At 36.9% G+C, this 19,920-nt stretch overlaps 2 protein-coding genes across 3 annotated transcripts in view; one reads left to right on the forward strand and one right to left on the reverse strand.

The window, feature by feature from the left end:
• Positions 1-19,920, reverse strand: part of LOC101737037 (TBC1 domain family member 14) — a 64,920-nt gene that overhangs the window by 12,051 nt on the left and 32,949 nt on the right. For both annotated transcript variants that reach the window (XM_038013649.2, XM_038013650.2), the window contains exon 2: positions 8,029-8,289. In XM_038013649.2, coding sequence (XP_037869577.1) covers positions 8,029-8,289 — 261 coding nt within the window. The remainder of the gene's footprint in view (positions 1-8,028; positions 8,290-19,920) is intronic.
• LOC101738147 (retinol dehydrogenase 11) overlaps positions 19,736-19,920 on the forward strand; it is a 29,504-nt gene continuing 29,319 nt past the window's right edge. Inside the window, exon 1 of the mRNA XM_062671271.1 lies at positions 19,736-19,863. The gene's annotated coding sequence lies outside the window, so the exon portion shown is untranslated. The remainder of the gene's footprint in view (positions 19,864-19,920) is intronic.

Genomic DNA, 19,920 nt, shown 5'->3' on the forward strand with positions numbered 1-19,920 from the left:
ACGAGGACGGTGACCGGACATTCCGAAAATGAATGTTCACTATTTATAATTTTATCGGTTTTTATGTGTCCTCTGTGAATAGACGTCGTCCCGTTTCCTTTCTTTGTTCGTCTTGGTCACAGACTTCACGCTTCAACGAAGGGCGTAATGAATGTCGGAGCCCTAACTAGGTTATGCTGAATGAAATGTTAAAAGATATAACAATATGTATACATGGAATAATTTATACTAGAGGTCCCGCAGTAGTCGAAATTCGACTATAATTAGTTGGAATTGTAAGTTTGTACACTATTATGTATTTTATACTTCTATAATCACAAATTTCGCCAAGGCTACTCTCTATAAAAAAATATTAATAAAGAAAAACAATATTTAATCTATTCTCAATTTGAACACAGACATCAAGAACAAAAGTTTGACAATAAATAGTATGCATGCGTGTGTGCGTCAAATACATGGTATGTAGTGTGTGTAATGTTTTCTTTATTGATTTAATGTATCTTTATGCAATATAAAAGCGAAAAAGAGGTCAACCGTCGAATCCAGCTCGGATGGGCAGCGTTCGGAAAGCTACGTAAAATCTTCTCATCACAAATACCACAGTGTCTCAAGACGAAAGTCTTTGACCAGTGTGTGTTGCCAGTGATGACATATGGCACTGAGACGTGGTCGCTCACAATGGGCCTTATGAGAAGGCTCAAGGTCACCCAAAGAGCAATGGAGAGGGCTATGCTCGGAGTTTCCCTGCGAGACCAAATCAGAAATGAGGAGATTCGCAGGAAAACCATGGTAACCGACATAGCCCAAAGGATTGCGACACTGAAGTGGCAGTGGGCAGGACACATTGCTCGCGGAACAGATGGCCGTTGGGGCCAGAAGGTTCTTGAGTGGCGACCGCGTACTGGGAGACGTAGCGTGGGTAGGCCTCCCACAAGGTGGGCCGACGACCTATTAAGGTTCGCGGGGATCCGCTGGATGCAGGCAGCGCAGGACCGGTCTTTGTGGCGAGGCTTGGGGGAGGCCTATGTCCAGCAGTGGACGTCCATGGGCTGATAGATAGATTATGCAATATTTAAAAAAAATATTAGCATTGTGCACTTTTTCTCTATATTCTCTATAAGTGTGGAAAATTTCATACTCCTCCGTCCGCGCAATTTTCATAAAAAGGGATACAAAGTTTTTGCTTCACGTATTAATATAAAGATTTTTCGAATACAAAGTTTACGTCTTAAATTTGGACAGGACGTTAGTCGGTTACTATTACTGTAATTACATTTACAACTGTGAACATTTAACTTGAATACAAAAATCTTCTGACCATTTTTGTGCTGTGAAATGTATACGAGCTGTCATTAACTTAAGCGAACTCAACTTGCATGTCAATGTAAAGTATATTCATTGTCCATCTTTAGGAGAAAGGGATTTAGTCGAGGCCGTGGGGATAACAAAGTGATAACTTATTTACATTTTACTTTAATAATTTTCATTGCACTAAATGAAAATTAATTAATAACGTAACGCTTACAAAAGGTAATTGTGGCGTTGAACGAAGAATTAGATGAACGTGAAAATAATGATAAGTCAAAAAACTTCAAGCCATTGTTTGACGGGTCAGCGCACGGAGACTAAGACAATTCTTTTAACAAATAAAAATTAGTAGACGGCATTAATCGCGGACTATTGTACAATGTGATGTTACCAAAAAATCTGGATTAAATTGGTCAATCAATTGATCAATACAGGTTTTTTTAGTTTAAACGCATTTTTTTGCATAAAAACGTTTTTTATTTCACAAAACAAAAGATTCTCTAAGACTAGTTTATAATCACACAGTTTATGATAAGAATTTGTGATTACCGAACCACGTGCTTCTCGTAGCGATGCCTCGTAACGATCATGAATTTGATGGATTGTTACTTAATTAACTGCATTACAATTCAAACAAAAATAGTCCACTAAACACAAACAAAAAATCGGAACATTACCAATACTATAAATAAAAATCATCGATACAGAATGTAGGGGAGCATTTAATTAACATTCTATCCGATATCCCCTAACGTAATTTCCGAGGATACCCACGTAAACGTGTGCAGTCACGAATAGCTTCAATCTTTTTTTTATAATTAACATTTACTGCGTTTAGTTACGGTATTCAGTGAAAACATACTTTAAACGATATAAATATTACTGTTTCGTCCTCAATAAAAGATGTTCTCCAAGCCATTTCCTTCGGATATATGATTTTGAAGATACCCTACGAACGGAGTTGTGACAACTGACCGTTCTCGAGCGCAAAATTTATTTGTCGTGTGTTTTAACAGTGTGCACGAATTGTCATATTCTTGCATTACTTCATCGCCGAGTGTCGGTATGAATAAGGTGGTCACTCAATCACACACCAATCCAAAGTATGTGTTGGACCCAAACAGCACAAAAGACCCACTCGTATTTCAGCTGCGTTAGATGCGGATGCTACATCATTTTGGTACCGAATATTTTTGATGGGAAATTACTATTAAATTAGGTTGTATTTTATTTTGTATTTTAATTAATTGACGGTTATATTCCGAATAACACCATTTAGTCAAAGCTGTCCGCTTATCGTCCCGAATTAAGCTTTCGTTAGCTATTATCATCACCGTCGAACACTGATAATATAATATCTAAGTCACGTGAACTTGCTTGAACTAAGAAAGACTTAACGTAACTGCGTAGAAAATGAACTTTTGAAGACTTCAAGCAGTTAAGCTTTAAAACTTTAGAAATCGGAAGAATCGCTCTGGGTGATCAACAATCTACAAATCTTTATGGAAGATTTATCTTTCTTTATGGCGAGGAATACCATGTTTACTTTTGGAGAGTTTCATTACAATTTACTAGATATTTTAGTCGATTCGGTTAATGAAGAGAACCAAATTAAATAACAATTCGCTGGGAAACATACTTTAAGACTATAGATATCTAAAATCCAACTAATACTGAACCGTCACCAGATGAACACCATTACGTTGTTATAGTTTCTGAAAGGTCAAAAACAACATTACAGAAAATGTCGCCCGACATGAATAAATACTGCTGACATACATAATCGTAAATCGATTTATTAACGATTATCGAACTAACGCGCATCCGAATCGTAATTATATCCGAAAAACCATAGAACGATATGCGTATTAAAGAACAAGACAGTCGTTTATCGTTGAAAAGTCAATATCAAAACAATAATAACTACATAAGTAAAACACTCTGTAAAGCTGAAACTTTAATAGACAATCACTTTACAAACATAAACATAGTACATTCATTGAAACTATTGTTATACCGTCATAAATAAAATGCTATTTGCTTTTGCACTATTTTTACGGTCGAAAAGCATTGTCAATTAGTTATTTTGACTTCTGTGCGCTTATGTATGGAGCTCAAATTCGTATGGAGTTAGAACAGCGCCCCTAGCGGCAAACGAAGGGAAGCTGTTCCAACTCCATACTAATTTGAGTTAGCTTTTACGCGATCGAGAAGTTAAATACTCGCACTAAGCACACTGATATGGTACACTTGCATTAAAACTGCATAATCTCAAAACTTACTAATTTTACAGGATTGTGTTTTAAAGGTTTAAGGTAATAATCTTTGCAACATTTATTTTTTATTACCAGTTACATTATCTGTCTTTTAAAGTAAGATAAAATTATGTATTAATTTTCGTAATAGAAGTCAAAATATAAACTTTAAAAAAAAACTAAAACTAAACAACGCTCTTTTGACAGTATTTATGAGAAAAATACTGGTGAAACCAAATGATTCCACATATTAACTCAATTTCGTATATTTTTGGAAATTGTACACTTTTAATGCGAAAAGACGATATATCACAACAATGCTATATTGATATTGGACAGAGAACTATTTAATTCTCCAACAACACAGCTACGTATGATACGTGGAACAATTTTAAGCATATTCCAACGCTAATAACAGTCTGTATCGAGTCCGCGCCCGACTCTGGTGCACTGTAGCTGGTAGTTAGCTCTGGTATTTCCTGTTGCATTAATACAATTACGCACGATAAGTTGCAGCTGCGCGCGGTGAAAATTCAGAATCCTGGGTCGTATGAGAATTCAAAGTGTTTTCGCCAACCGTAGAAGTGAACATTTTATCTATGCTAATATTATAAAGAGGAAAGATTTGTTTGTTTGTTTGTTTGTTTCGAAAAGGCTCCGAAACTACTGGACCGATTTGAAAAATTATTTTTCCATTAGAAGCCGACATTGTCCCTGATGAACATAGGCTACTTTTTTTTTATTTTATTTTTTTTGTTTCATGTGTGTTTTAATGTTTCTGAAGCGAAGCGAGGGCGGGTCGCTAGTTTTAGTCATATTTTAGATACAACATTGACTATGTTATTGTTATAGATGATGGCTCCAGCAGATAGTAATCAAACAAATATATTATTTTCTATGAATATGTAAACTATATGACGATTTAATCTAAGGTTTATTAATTTTACGAACAATAATATTCCAATTTTTTTTATATTCGTGGACTCTGGGCAGTGTGAAAATTCACAACACCTACTTAGTTATAAAATACATAATATCTATTGGTGTTAAAGCGTTTTGTCGCCCGCACGGATAGGTACCACCACCCTGCCTATTCCTGCCGTGAAGTAATAATGCGTTTTGGTTTGAAGAATGGGGCCATTGTACTGTAAAATACTGAGACTTCGAACTCATGTTTCAAGATGGGTGGCGGCATTGACGGTGTTGATGTTGGTGGAGTTCGGAACCACTTAACATCAAGTGGGCCGAGAGCTCGTCCATCCATCTAAACAATAAATAAAGTCTACATTAAAGCGTAAAAGTATGTCTAAAATTTAGCGACGAATTTTAAAAAAGTTGGAAATTAAAATTATGCAAAATTATATAAACTTTTTTTTTTCAACAAAGTCTAATTTTCTCTTGATATTTTCGAGTATAATGAGTATTAGACGCGAGATTAAACTCTAAAGAAATTCACTTTTTGTTAATTTAACGCCTAATTTCCCCTTTCCATTCATATTCATATAAGACTTCTCATTACGTAATTGTAGACATGTTTTCTATCTGCAGAGTCATCTCGTAAATATTGGCGAACGAATTGCGTGCAAATATTAACTTGTCTGACAATGTATACAGCAGTACGAACGTAAAAAAAAGCTATAAAAGAGTCAGACTTCGAACAGTGTTGCGGTACAGTAAAAGCTTCCTTCATTCGAGTTTTCACTATATGCGGATTTAAAAAAATCCACCCAATTCCAATATACACGGCTAAAGATTTCTTTATTTGCGAATCTAATTTGTACTTCTGTACATAAATACTCATTAATAAATAGGATTCCAATATGTAGGTAGGTATCTAACCGAATATCCTTTATAAGCGCGTCGTCAAATGGACTAATAAAAAAGTAAAATATACCTTATTACAACTATTACAAAAAGTATGTTTTATGTTTTGTCAAGTACGGAACGTATCCCCTATAAACCCCATATATGTGTAAATTACCATTCCATATTCACGGGTTTCTGTATTCGCGGCATATTTACGGAACATAATACCATATGACTAAAGAGCTTTTACTGTATATTTCTGTCTAAAAGTATTGATACTTTTCGATTTGATCAGTGCGAGTGAGAGACCGAAAACAGCGAATAAAAACCGATTTTTGTAAACGAAATCAACAAATAATCAAAAAAAGTTAATCTTAATAAGATTATTCGGTATGTAAGGTTTCGCGTCACGTTTTAAATAGCAAACGTTATCATGCTACGCGTGTTAACGCAATGTAATTCTAGTTTTGCATGACTATAATCTTGTTAGTTGAGAATCTTTGTGATGTATAAACGTAATGACCATACTCGAAGCCGTTTTTGTGGATATATTTTTATTGTTTTTGTTTGCAAATGAGCATACGACACAACTGAGGGTGCGTAGTTACTGGTGCCCATGGACGACAGCAATGCCAGGGACACTGCCAAGTCGCTGCCTATTAAGCCTTTTGTTGTTTGCATGAATGGTTTTTATAGCCCCCTATATTTCAACGCTTTAATAGTCGAGCTAGGAGTTCGTATGTTAAAGATAGTCGAAATAATAGTATAAAGAGGTTCGATGATGGTTTGAGACCACAAATGTTGGATATCCTTGTATAATTCGGCAGCGATGTCATGCGTGCCGGACAGGAGTACGACAGCTGTTGTAAAAAAAAACTAAGACTTCTAGACTCCAGTACCCGCTAAATATCAGATGACACATGTGTCCTTTCATATCGAAGCCCATATTTGCACCAACAAAAACAATGGTCTTTCACCACAGCTTATTAAAATTGCATTAACGTAACAAGTAAATTAACTACATTAGTTTCGTTATAGTTAATTTTAAAGTACGCTTAATGTTATTTATTAGCTTATGTCTGTCAGAGCGTGACCAACGCGAAAATCGTGTTTATTCGGACAACGAATGTCGGTCAGGAGGCACACTCAAGTCGAGGATTATCCGTTTTTCTATGTTAAATAGGTCAGGGGTCATTGAACCTTTCACTTTTAAATATCAAACAACGACCTGCTTCGGCTTTGTATGCATGCCTCGGGAGATTACATTGAAATTCTACTTAACTTTAAATAAGTACATGCCCACATGACAAATTATTTCATTGACGCTCTTGGAGTCACGGGTCAAGCCGGTACAATAGCCGGGCAGCTGAACACCACACAGTCCACGCAAAACACTCAGATGACACAAGTTCAAACACTCCAGCAACAACCGCAGACCCTCGTTGGCAATGGACTGGTCCAAACATCTGTCGGGATCGCGGTGCAGCAACAAACCACGCTCAGCCACGCTACCCCCATGCAAGCGGGTGCGGAATGACGTACGTCCCTTAATACATGGAGCTCAGCACCGGAATCTCTCTTTATAGGAATACATAACTCATTTGCGAGTATTTTTTTAAATAAAGTTTTTTGCTATAATATAAGTTTAAAGTACATGATATCCCAAGCAAATGTCGACTTTTCTTGACATTCTATGAATATAACTCATACATTTTTTCCGGTGAAAAATACTTATTAACTGAAACCGTATCAAGATCCATTATGTGGTTTAAAAAAAACTAAGCTCACATAAACAAACAAAACAAGACACTTTATTGACACGCTTTTATTAACTTTAACTGTCTCTTTCTCTCTCTCGGTCTATCACTATGTGTCTCTCAGTTCACTGGAATCTTTCAACGTTATTTTCACGGAAGACATGTCGTCAAGTCAGATTATCTATCGAACACGCGTCAAAGACCGATGACGGTACAATTATTTTATTATTTTTAGTACATACTAATATCCTGAACAAGATCACCAATATAAAAAATATTAGTATTTTAGAACGGCTTGCTATAAAGCGTGTTGTTTTTATTTTCAAACGATGGTTGTTTTATTCTGTTTACTACTTATAGATCAGATGAACTCAGTTGTGGCTATTATTAGTTTCGTAACCCACAGATAGAAATCTCAACAATGGTTGAAGTGTGTCGACTGTAGTTTTTAGTGGTGTCTCCTTATTATATGCCATTGTATCAATACAGACCGTGTCGGGTCAAAATCCAAAACTAATGATTAATAAACACTAACCACTAGATAATACGCGAATGTTATTAAGCATTTAATATGACCGGTAGTTGAATAAATATTTTGGGTTAAAAATCTTATTTCATTTTCATTTTTAATGTCTACGTTTAATGCACCAACATAGCACCCACTTTATTATGCCAGGGGCACAGCCAAGTCGCTGCCTTTGTGTTTAATTAGAATAAATCCATCTGTGGGGTTGTCGTGCCCCCTTACTGGGGATCGGGACAGACCCTCTTTCCCCTGGCTTGACCTCCGGGACGGGGGTGAATAAACGTGTGGTCCCACGGAAAGTTCTCAACACTTCGTCTCTTATTTAAGACGAAGGTTTTCCAAATCAAACCTACACACAAGTTCCTTTTCAACTCACCTATCGTGCTGAATCAAGGCTATGGAGCTAGCGACTAAATCTTCAAACTGTTTCTCGCTGGCTGAACTGCCCTGCCTCTTGTGATGATGAGGAGTATTCGAAGCTGAAGATACAGGCGTCAACGATTTCGGGTTTTCGGTGGTCAATGTTTTAGAACTGACATTGCCACTGGACTTGCTTCCGAATAGCTTCCAGGATACACCAGAGGACGAGGAGTCGTGGCTTTTAGATGAACTGTTGCTCTTCCACGGAAACACTCCTCTGTAACAATAAAAGAAAATCTTTAGGCATTTGATATATTTCTTGATTTTGATTTAGACGTTAATACCTTAGGAAAATCAAGACGTCACCAGTATGCGGTCCAATCTCTGCCTGCCACTGAACTGTTACTCAAACGAGATTTTCAAATGGATATCCCATAGCGTTAGAGAATAACCTTAACCTACATTAATTAATAGTATCCTTACCAACAGCCCTTCGAAACGAGACATATGAATTTACTGAACAATGAACAGGTGCTGTAGGAGCTCCACAAACATTACTTATTCAAATCACAAAGCACGACGAAAGAAAACAAACAATAAACCAGTCATCAAGATAAATTACATTCCGGTAAACATGTGTGCTGTGCGTTCGCGTACGTGTGCTGGATACGTGAAGAGATTTGAGTCTATAATGACAAGGGAAAGTTTCCGACGAAGTAGGATACAGCTTCGCTTAATTATAACTAATTTTACGACTACTACGGGCGATCCGTGACCACGAAAACTGTAAAGTGTTCCAATCGACCCAAATTATATAAAGAAAATTAAAAAAAAACGCGAAATTATGGACTCATGAAAACCAGAGAAAATACTGGTTCACTTATATTTGGTACGCCAAATTCAGATTTTATTTACGATTTTAAATCAATCGTTTCTCAAGAAAAACCTATTACCTTTGGGACGGTGTATGTAGTCACACCGGTAGATACTATCCTTCTGCGTATTTCTGCTACAAATGATCTATTATAATATGTATATAATCCGACCGATTTGATAGAACAGATTTTATACAATAAATACGCTGTGATATTTAAGGGGGTCGATTTTGACTTATTATTAGGCAGGCCGTGAGTTCGTTCACCCGACAGAGCAAACAAAAATTCAATAACAACAGGAAAAGCCCTGAGCTGGAAATCGATCAGCCCGCACGGGTATGATGTGTCACTTTCTCTATACTTATATGTACATACAGCGAAAGAAACATGCGTGACACTACGGAGGGTTAAACTAGTTTTATTCCAATGCAATAGAATCGTCATCCGTTACGCTTGGAACCCCGGATAACCACTTGACATCTGTACATTTATGACATTAAAATAGCTATTATCAATCTCAATAAAAACAATTTCAACTACACGACTAAATAGATAATGTGCGACGTTCACACACACATACGCCAAACGGAATGTGATTGTGATAAAACAGACACAGACTTTACTGTACCGCGCAGACGTGTGTGGGTTGAGGATGTGAGATAATTAGTGAATAATTGTCGTAATTTATAACTGTTATTTTATTAATTTACAAAGACAGACGAGTTTGCGGCCCGTTTGAGAGTCGACTGCGCCTCTTGAAGCTGGCAATAGATTGATCGCAGCCAAATCTTAAGCGCCGTTTTAAATGCAAAGTTGGTAAGCTTTTTTTTATTATAGCCTTTGTAGGCAGACGTGCATACGGCCCACCTGATGGTGAGTGGTTACCGTCGCCCATGGACTTTAGCAATGCCAGGGGCAGAGCGAATCCGCTGCCTACCGTTAAGTACTTTCCACAAGCCTCGTGAAGAGAAGAAGGACAAGTCATAGTGCTCGGGAAACACCGTGGAGGGGAGCTCATTCCAAAGCTGGTTGATACGTGGCAAAAAAGATCTCTGGAAACGCACTGTGGATGAACGCAGTGGCTCCAGGTAGTATGGATGAACTCAACTCCGGTGGCGGACGGTGCGATGTTACGAGAATATGGAATAATCTCAAAGAACTTCTCAGAGCACTCCCTATGGATGGTACAAAATACAGAGAGAGACGAAGTCCCTTTGCACACCCAGAGGTTCCAAACGATCCATGAGAACGGGATTACGGACAATCCGCTCCCAAATACCAGCTGAAGTAGCTGGTATTTGGGAGGCCCGGCCCAGAGATGGGAGCAGTACTCCACGCGAGGCCGGAATTGTGATTTATAAAACAAAAGTCTTTGTCCCGGTGTGAATTACCGCTTCGCTCTGTTGAGTACTCCCAGCATTTTGGACGCCAAATGACTCCGAAACTGGACATCGCTCGAAATGTCGACCCCAAGTATCGCGATACTCGTGCATGGATACTCCATGGAATTGCGGCATCATGATAAAGGGGTCCTTCTTCGCAGTGAACGCCCAAACTTGTGTCTTCAACGAGTTAAATTGAACTAAGTTCGATTCACCCCACTCGGAGACTCGCCCCAGAGAGTTCTCCACTTCAGACACAAGTTTAAAGTGATACATATACACGTAAGCGGCGTCTTACCTGTACCTCTAGCATTCTTATTGTCTATTTAGTTACGATAATAAATTACCATCAGGTGGGTCGCACGTCTGTCTAGCATGGCAATAAAAAAATTAAGCAAAGTATTTGTTTATTTTAAAGGCTCATAATCATTATATACTACGATGTTAATCGGCAGATGAGCTTCGTCCCACCATGTTTATGGAGTTAGTGATGTCGAGGCTTCACTCGGAAAAATATTGGTATCTATCCATGCTGACTCATAACACCATTAGCGATACAAATATGAATATTAAAAAAACTATGCCAATTTCATAAGTACAAGTAATGAATGACACAACAAAATTAATCCGATTAAGAAATCGCAAGCGGAATTAATCTTTCCTCGTTTGCATCATATACACAGGCATTGACACAGACTTGTAGTATAAATCTGAATAAAATCCATTAGCGATTTAATCGCGGATCGATTATGTTGAAATTTATGTTTCGGAAACGGTAAATAATCGAAGCGTAAAAGTGATTTTATTCGGCTGGTAAAAAATTAAAAAAGAATTCTTAAATACCAGTAGGTATAATACAAATGAAACGTGACAAAGAAACTTTGAAAACAATTTTTTATAAAGACCACACACCATTCGTATTACCACCTTTTTTTTCCCTACCTATGCTGATAGCGTTGGGAAGCTATATCAGTGTTACCGAACGAGTAGGTGAGCTCACGGGGCTCAAACCTGGCGTAGTTACTAACACTGGCCCTAGCAAGGGCAGTGCTTCGCAGAATCTATCACCGGATCGGAAACGCGACCCTCTGAGAAGATCCGGCGAGAAACTCAGCTGTGTCTGTGTGTTAATTTACTTGCCGAGCCCTTCGTCGCAAACGACGGGTTCGACGAGTACCATGACCGGTGCTTGAGGTACCTAAAAGCACCGTTAGTGGATCGGAAGAATCTGTAATGACGTTTTCTGGGCGACGTCGACTGTTAACCATTCGGTCCGCAGGATCGGGAATGAACGCGGCCGATATCTACCGCATATCTTTAACGGGAAAAATGTCTTTGTAACTCCCAATGAACAAAAATGTAGACTAGATAAGTGAAACAAAAACATTCGCATGTAGTTTTTGTCCTTTTCTTTTGTTCTCTCTACCTCTAGATTATAAATTTTATATTCTCAGTTATATAAAGCACATTTTTCACAAAAATAAGTACATTATAACCAATAAAAATTTAAAATTGGCTCGAATGTCGAGAAAGAAGTAAATACAAGATCAAATGATGTAAATATTGTCGATCGCAGGCAGTCAATTGGAAGTGTACTTCTAAAACAATATTTATTTTTCAAACATTGTCTCTGTTCCATACACTCTAATTAATATATCAGTCCAATAACAGACATGAAGAATTTGCTTCAACGAATATGTCCTTGGCGCAATCTGCGCTATATTCCTATATTGAATTATTTATAGAGGTTAATAAAACACTTCTAAAGGTTAAGATCGTTTTCTAGTCAAACTTACGTACAGACAATAAAGCATCGTTTTGAACTCCGAAATCAATTTTATTTTAAATAATATTGTTTTGTAATTACGAAAAATAAAAGTAACGGAACTCAGACATTTAAAATGGAAAATTAGTTACATTTACAATACTTGATAATGAGGGCTATTAGCCACCATAATTTCATTCATTATCGTTATTGCTGAAATAATAAAAACAAATAAAAATCTACTTTAAAACGAAGGAAGAAAGTTTATATTGTTTATATTTCGAACATAGACGACAAAATTAAAATCTCGTGTTTTCTCTGTTGGTAGATAAAATATGTATTGAATTTCCACTTCACTTAGTATTTTAATTTCGACCACATACGATACTAGCACTAATAGTAATACAGTTTAAAGTAGAAATTTGATCGTACGATCAATATCACGTATAGGGATAAAAGATAAAATCAAAAATAACATTGAAACAGTTGTTATTGAACTTAATTATATGCAGAAAACTGGTAATGGAGCAGTCTTTACATAAAATGATGCGAAGCCCACGTGCGATTTCGTCGACAATGAACTTCACGGCAAAAATGTGAATGTAAAACTTCTTTTTAAACTTACTCAATCAAATTATGAACCAACTAGCGACCCGCCCTCGCTTCGCTTCGGAAACATCAAAACACACATGAAACCAAAAAAAATAAATAAAAAAATAAATAAAAAAAGTAGCCTATGTTCATCAGGGACAATGTCGCCTTCTAATGAAAAAAGAATTTTTCAAATCGGTCTAGTAGTTTCGGAGCCTATTCGAAACAAACAAACAAACAAATCTTTCCTCTTTATAATATTAAGTATAAGTATAGATATGAACACAACGAGTTTGATTCAAAACTATTTAAGTCACAGTAAAATCACAGTGGAAGAGGCTGAATGAACCACCATGCACAGGGTTTAGGTTCGGTCTGATGTGTGTGCAGATGCGAACCTCTGGGAATTAATTCGAGGCCAGGGCAACAAAACTATAGCACGACATTCGTATAAGGCACAAGAGATGGCACGCGAAAGCCAAGACCTTAAAATTTTCGAAGAATACTTTGGTACTCATACTAACTAGTCCGGTTATATTGATTCTCGGGCAAACTAGATAAAAATGTTGGAGCTGAATAAACAAACAACTATGAAGATGAAGAATTTGCTTTTAAATTCGACAATAATTATAAATTTATATCGATGGAACAACTTTTATCGCATCGGTACAAACGCCGAATCTTTGCCGCCATACATTCCGATTTAGAGAGTAGGAACGCCTTTACTCCTATTTCATTCATATTTATAACCTATACCTCAAGTTAAGCGGTAACATCATATAATATATGTACATGTATTTTTTGTTTAAAACTTTAGCACCGGTCCACAAACAATACAATTACAAAACATCAAAAGAAAAATGCATTACATACACACCATGGGTGTTACGGAACAAAAGCCTCTAAAACAGGTTTTCCAAACGATTGTTGTCGAGTTTAATCTGTGAATGCAGAATAAAAAGGCGGGAATCGTGCACGGCAATGGCGGCGGCGTGCGCTTGGCACCGAGTGGTACGGAGCGAGTACGCAGCGCATTCAATTACCACGACCTGTTGAGTTAGCTATTAGAAGACGGAGCTGTAGGCCGAGACAAAAACACATTTCATATTCAATAGTTTTGTTACTTGTAGTTTAAGATGCAGATAGCAAGCAACAAACAGAAAACAGGATAAAAAAGGAAATTTTTACCCACAGATAATATATTAGAAAAATAAGAAATTTTACAATAAAAAAGAATACGTTAGTCTCATAATTTTGTAGGCAGCGGCTTGGCTCTGCCCCTGGCATTACTGAAGTCCATGGGCGACGGTAACCACTCACCATCAGGTGGGCCGTATGCTCGTCTGCCTACAAAGGCAATAAAAAAATAAATAAAAATAATATGATCATTTTTAAGATGTAGATGCATGTATTAATTACTTCTTGTTAATGGAGGACAATTTGACCATTTACTTTAAATAAATAATTGTAAATAAAATGTTGTCTTATTCCAATTGGTTTTCCCTAATTTTTGCTTTATTTCTGAGTAAAGAATGAAATGCCACTAACCGTCTGTCCTCGGAGGTATATATTTTTAGTTTTTTTCAATAAAATGGTTGGTACTCGAATGCTATTGTGCGTAAAGAACCCTTTCTTTACTGATTCATCATTAGAGGATGTTTCCCCTGATGCCAGGTAATCGTTACCTTCTCGGATATCGTACTTGTTTTATGAAAAGTTTATTGGAAAATATGCGCATTAATCATCGCATGGAACGGTATTTAATTTGACAATAAAAAGAGTGGTTCTCGATTGTACGCCAAACCAAATTAAAAACGGGTTCCCACGAAGCGAAGAGTTTGCTATAAGATTCTACAACGTTTTACATGATATTAAAGCGCGTGAACATAATCATAATGTGAAATGAAAGTTGCTTAACAGCTTTTTATTAGCTGAAAGCATAGTAAGCACAGCCCGCCATCCCTGAAAAACTGAAGACAATTGGAAATTTGCATCAACCACTCCTGGAAAGTCTTGACGAAAGAAAATTGTTTTTTTTTCCTACCTAAGCTGATATTCTGATATGATGATTTCAGCGTAACCTTAACTAGTAGGTGAGCTCACGGGGCTCAAACCTGACGACGTAGCTAACCTAGCAAGAGCCGTACTTCGCAGAATCTACGACCGGATCGGAAACGTGACCCATTGAGAAGATCCGGCGAGAAACTCAGTGGGCTAGAAAATAGACTCAAACGGTCAAACCAAACAGGACCAAACATTTTCAACTCCCTCCAATTTCGTAATGAAAATTTTTTGTGACCTCGGAAACTATATGTATTAAAATATCGAAAAATAGTAATAAGTAATATGTAGTATAATGTAAATAAACACGATTAATGTATTTTTAATCACTCCCAAGGACTATTAAAGATATGTAGGAATAACAAAAATATCGAAATACAAAACAAACTGAATTATCTCAAAATAAACATTTCCGAGAGTAGACATGTTAAGAAATGAGAAGTATAATAATTATAATAACATGGAAAATGACGAATTGTCTCTGTAAATACAATAAGTAAACATTTAATTCGTCATATACAGAAAACGAAGTGTAGTGAGAGGAATATTATTGTCCAATATATAATACATATATGAGTGTATGTTATAGATATATGTACATGTTACTAAAAATTACAAAACCTTTCTTTGCTCTACGAATTAAATGCAGTGAATGGATCACACAAGAAATCTTTTAAGATGTGTATTAATTAGTTTATTGATATGACTATCCTTATTACCAGTATGTTAACGTTGAATATCAAGACTGGTGCTTGCTGGCTTAAAAGTTCAATTATTTCGATACATTTACGCCAACGAACTGTTAAACGGGAAATCAAGACCTGGAGTATGAAATACAGAAAAAGGCTAGAAATGCAACCTAATAAGCTTGCCACGCAACTAACCACACCGGACCTAATAAATAGGCTTAAAAGGCGACAAATCCTAAGTCTTGATAGACACGGTTGACAGAGCGGAGCAGTCTCGATGGAGATTTTGCTCTGACCGTCTAACAGCTCTCAACACATCTGCTCATAGTCTAGCTGACTGATTGCAAGATAAAGAAAAAAAAAATATTTCTTCCAGTAGAAACGGTAAATAAGTACAGACTAAATATAAAATATAATGCGTTTCGGTTTGAAGGGTAGCCGTTGTAACTATATCTGAGACCTTCGAACTTATATCTCAAGGTGGGTGGCGCATTTACGTTGTAGATGTCTATGGGCTCCAGTAACCACTTAACACCAGGTGGGCTGTGAGCTCGTCCACCCATCTAAGCAATAAATAAAAAATAAAAAGACTGCAGATTGTCATGTCGTCATGTACTCATATAGCAAATCTTTGTATTTACTAAGAATCCATTTAATGCAAACGTTAATTAGACAATCGATTATAGGTACATAATTAAACAACTACTCGTAATTCGTGTTCTCTAACCCCATATGATTCACAAAATAAATAAATATTCTAAAGAATTTCAATTGGCAACGAAATTCGAGAGACCGAGCGACCGAGATTGCAAGATCAGCCGGTGTCGTATTCCACGAAGTCTCTCGTGAGTTTCACGACACATGAATAACGTTTATTTGAAACATTCCTTTTGCACGGGTATGCACACGGGTTTATAGTAGTACAGTTTTTTACTGGTTTATAGTAGTGAAGCAGTAATGCGTTTCGGTTCGAAGGGTGGGGTAGCCAGCCGTTGTAACTATACTGAGATCTTAGAACTTATATCTCGAGGTGGGTGGCGCATTTACGTTGTAGATGTCTATGGGCCCAGTAATCACTTAACACCAGGTGGGTTGTGAGCTTGTCCATCCATCTAAGCAATAAAAAAAAATAAAAAAAAAACATGTTACGTTGTGATTTGTCTTGAGCAGAACTTAACAACTGAAGCAGTTGCAATACCTAATAAATAAAACTTTACACATTACATTTGACTTTTCCTTATGATTGACTTATGTATGTATATACACATATATACACACACGTAGTCCGAGTTCAAAGTCTCAATTTTTTCTTTAAGTTGCGTACATATTTCGAAGCCGTCTTTGTCTAAGGATAATAAGTTTTCGGGTGCACACGTACCAAGCGATGCGAATGTACCGGTGATAAAATCTCACATGCAATTACCAATTTTCCTATTATAAATACGTACTCAACCCATATTCAGATATAGGTACCCTGATATTTAGATGCAAATAAAATTCAAACTAACAAAAAAAATTGATTAGCATAATTACTATACAATCGAGACAGCGAACTTGTGTCACAAGATGGCCGCATTCATGCCCCATAGACTCCGGTAACCACATTACCATAATTCTGTTATTTTTTTGCTTAGTTTGATGAACGAGCTCACAGCCACACAGTTAAGTGGTTACCGAAGCCCGAGACAGAAGTTCTAAGTCTCAGTTTTAACAGTACAGCGGCTGCCCAACCCTTCAAACCGAAACGGATTACTGCTTCACGGTAGAAATAGGCAGGGTGGTGGTATCTACCCGTGCGGACTCAAGACGCCCTACCACCAGTATAGTATTTGGTACACTATACTATGAATAAATAAAAATAGTACCACAAAATCCACATCAACAAAATATCCTCATAGAAAACTATCCAAAGACACGATAATGTTTTTGAAATGAAATGACAGAGATTGTTGATCAATATGGAGTGCTCTGAGGAGTTGTTCGAGATGATACCGGCATCTCGTTTTTACCATCGCACCGCCCGCCACCGGAGTAGAGTTCATCCATACTACCTGGAGCCACTGCGGTCATCCACAGTGTGTTTCCAGAGGTCTTTTTTGCCACGTACCATCCGGCTATGGAATGAGCTCCCCTCCACGGTGTTTCCCGAGCGCTATGACATGTCCTTCTTCAAACGAGGCTTGTGGAGAGTATTAAGCGGTAGGCAGCGGTTTGGCTCTGCCCCTGGCATTGCTGAAGTCTATGGGCGACGGTAACCACTCACCATCAGGTGGGCCGTATGCTCGTCTGCCTACGAGGGCAATAAAAAAAATACATGAGTAGACAGTGCATTATTTTTTTCATCCAAATTATCGTGTAAATATTAAAATACTTGACGCGGTACGACTGAAGAGGTCACTTTACTCGAGAACTCAAGCATGATGAAGTATGCAAAGATTAAACCAGTCTGATAACAATACAGAGGAACTCATTATCCATGTCATTTGTTTACTAGGTATTACGTCATCCCTGTGTTATTTTGTAAACAAAAACGTTATTGTTACAAACATTTCTTAACAAAGTAATCTACAACAGCATTTAGGGTCTGAGCATCTGTCGCTATTTCAGTACAGGACTTCCACGCTTGACAGAAGTTATTTCAACTCGATATACAATAATTGCTTTGGCCTTATCTATTACTAGATGTGCCCCGCGGTTTAAGCTTACATTAAATTTGTAATTAGATAATAGGTATTAGGTACTCATAATGTTTGACACTTTGATAAACTTTGATATAAACACGTATGCATGCGTGTGTGTGTCAAATACATGGTAGTGTGTGTAATGTTTTCTTTATTGATTTAATGTATCTTTTATGTATTATTTTAAAAAAATATTAGCATTGGGCACTTCTTCTCTATATTCTGTATAAGTGTGGAAAATTTCATACTCCTCCGTTTGCGCAATTTTCGTAAAAAGAGATACAAAGTTTTTGTTTCACGTATTAATATATTAGATAATATAACGTTTCCCGGGATAAAGAGTTGCCCCAGACATTTTCTGGTACATAGACTACCGGACGATTTCCAAATTCGTTGATACGTAAAGACACGTACCACCGAACACAGAGATATTTTTTAAAGCGGATCCATCCGACATTGCCCGGGTCATATCATGTACCGTGATAAATAAATATCATATATGTATTAAACCAGGTTGTATTTTGTGTTCGTCGTTCAAACTTTGTAACTTTAAAACTGTTATAACAATGTTTTTAATGGTCTGTGTTTTTTATTGATACGCCGGAAAACGGAATTTAAAGTGGATCTATACGCATGCCTTTAACATAGTTGAGGCCTATAAAATCAAAGGCAGCTATTTCTGCCGTGAAGCAGTAATGCGTTTCGGTTTGAAGGGCGGGGCAGCCGTTGTGACTATACTGAGACCTTAGAACTATATCTCAAGGTGTGTGGCGCATTTACGTTGTAGATGTCTATGGGCTCCAGTAACCACTTAACACCAGGTGGGCTGTGAGCTCGTCCACACGTCTAAGCAATAAATTAAAAAAAAGCTATATCCAAGTCTGTCAAATATTCAGGTAAACTACAAAAATCGGCCGGCCCTAAACACGTCATTACGGATCCTCCCGATCCATCGAAATACTGCTCTTGCTAGGGCCAGTGTTAGCAACACTCCCGGTTTGAGAATCTGTAATAACTTTGTTCGTATAGCTACGATATTCTTTATTTTAAAACAGATTTATAAAGAATGAGAATATTACTAATAATCTGAATTTTAAATGATAAAACTTCGTTTATTAGTACTTAATACAGAGTAAACTTAACTTTTTTGAACTGAATTTGTTAGAGATTTAGCTGCATTTGTTATAACATGAAAACACTAAAGCATGTTCAACTAACTAAACAAGATAGAGCCATTGTTAATACATTTTACTACATTATGGCGTTTAGCTACTTTTGATTTTATAGGCCTCAGTTACAATACATTGACTGTGTACCTTCTATTTATGCCTAGCTTGTAATGAAGCTACCTGAGCACATTCCAGTCCAAACATTGAATTAGTTAGAAATACATAATTCAAATATTAAGCTTCATTGAACGGCTATAGGTCATCGTTCACTAATCATTAATAATCATTTATCATTAAGATTAACGTAATAACTATCTACTTGACGATCCACATGTTACCGCCCAATCAATGATTACACTACGTATCGTATAATATTAATCGACATAATTACATCGCTTTTCTGACGTCACACAATTCAGAAGCCATTATCGCACACAAATTAATAATTATCAGATATTAAAATATTAATAGAATGAGTCCATAGCATTCGCTCATTTAGTTGCACGAGGTTGGACGCTAATCATATAAAAAATTAATTAAAATAAATAATAGTTTAAAAAAACTAAAAACTTAAATAATTAAGGCTCTGTCCCTAGCATTGCTGAAGTCCATGGGCGACGGTAACTACTCACCATCAGGTATGCCGTATGCTCGTCTGCCTAGAAGGGCAATTAAAAAAAAATTACAATGAAATA

The sequence above is a fragment of the Bombyx mori genome, chromosome 11 (genome assembly GCF_030269925.1).
Source record: "Bombyx mori chromosome 11, ASM3026992v2".
Classification (NCBI taxonomy): domain Eukaryota; kingdom Metazoa; phylum Arthropoda; class Insecta; order Lepidoptera; family Bombycidae; genus Bombyx; species Bombyx mori.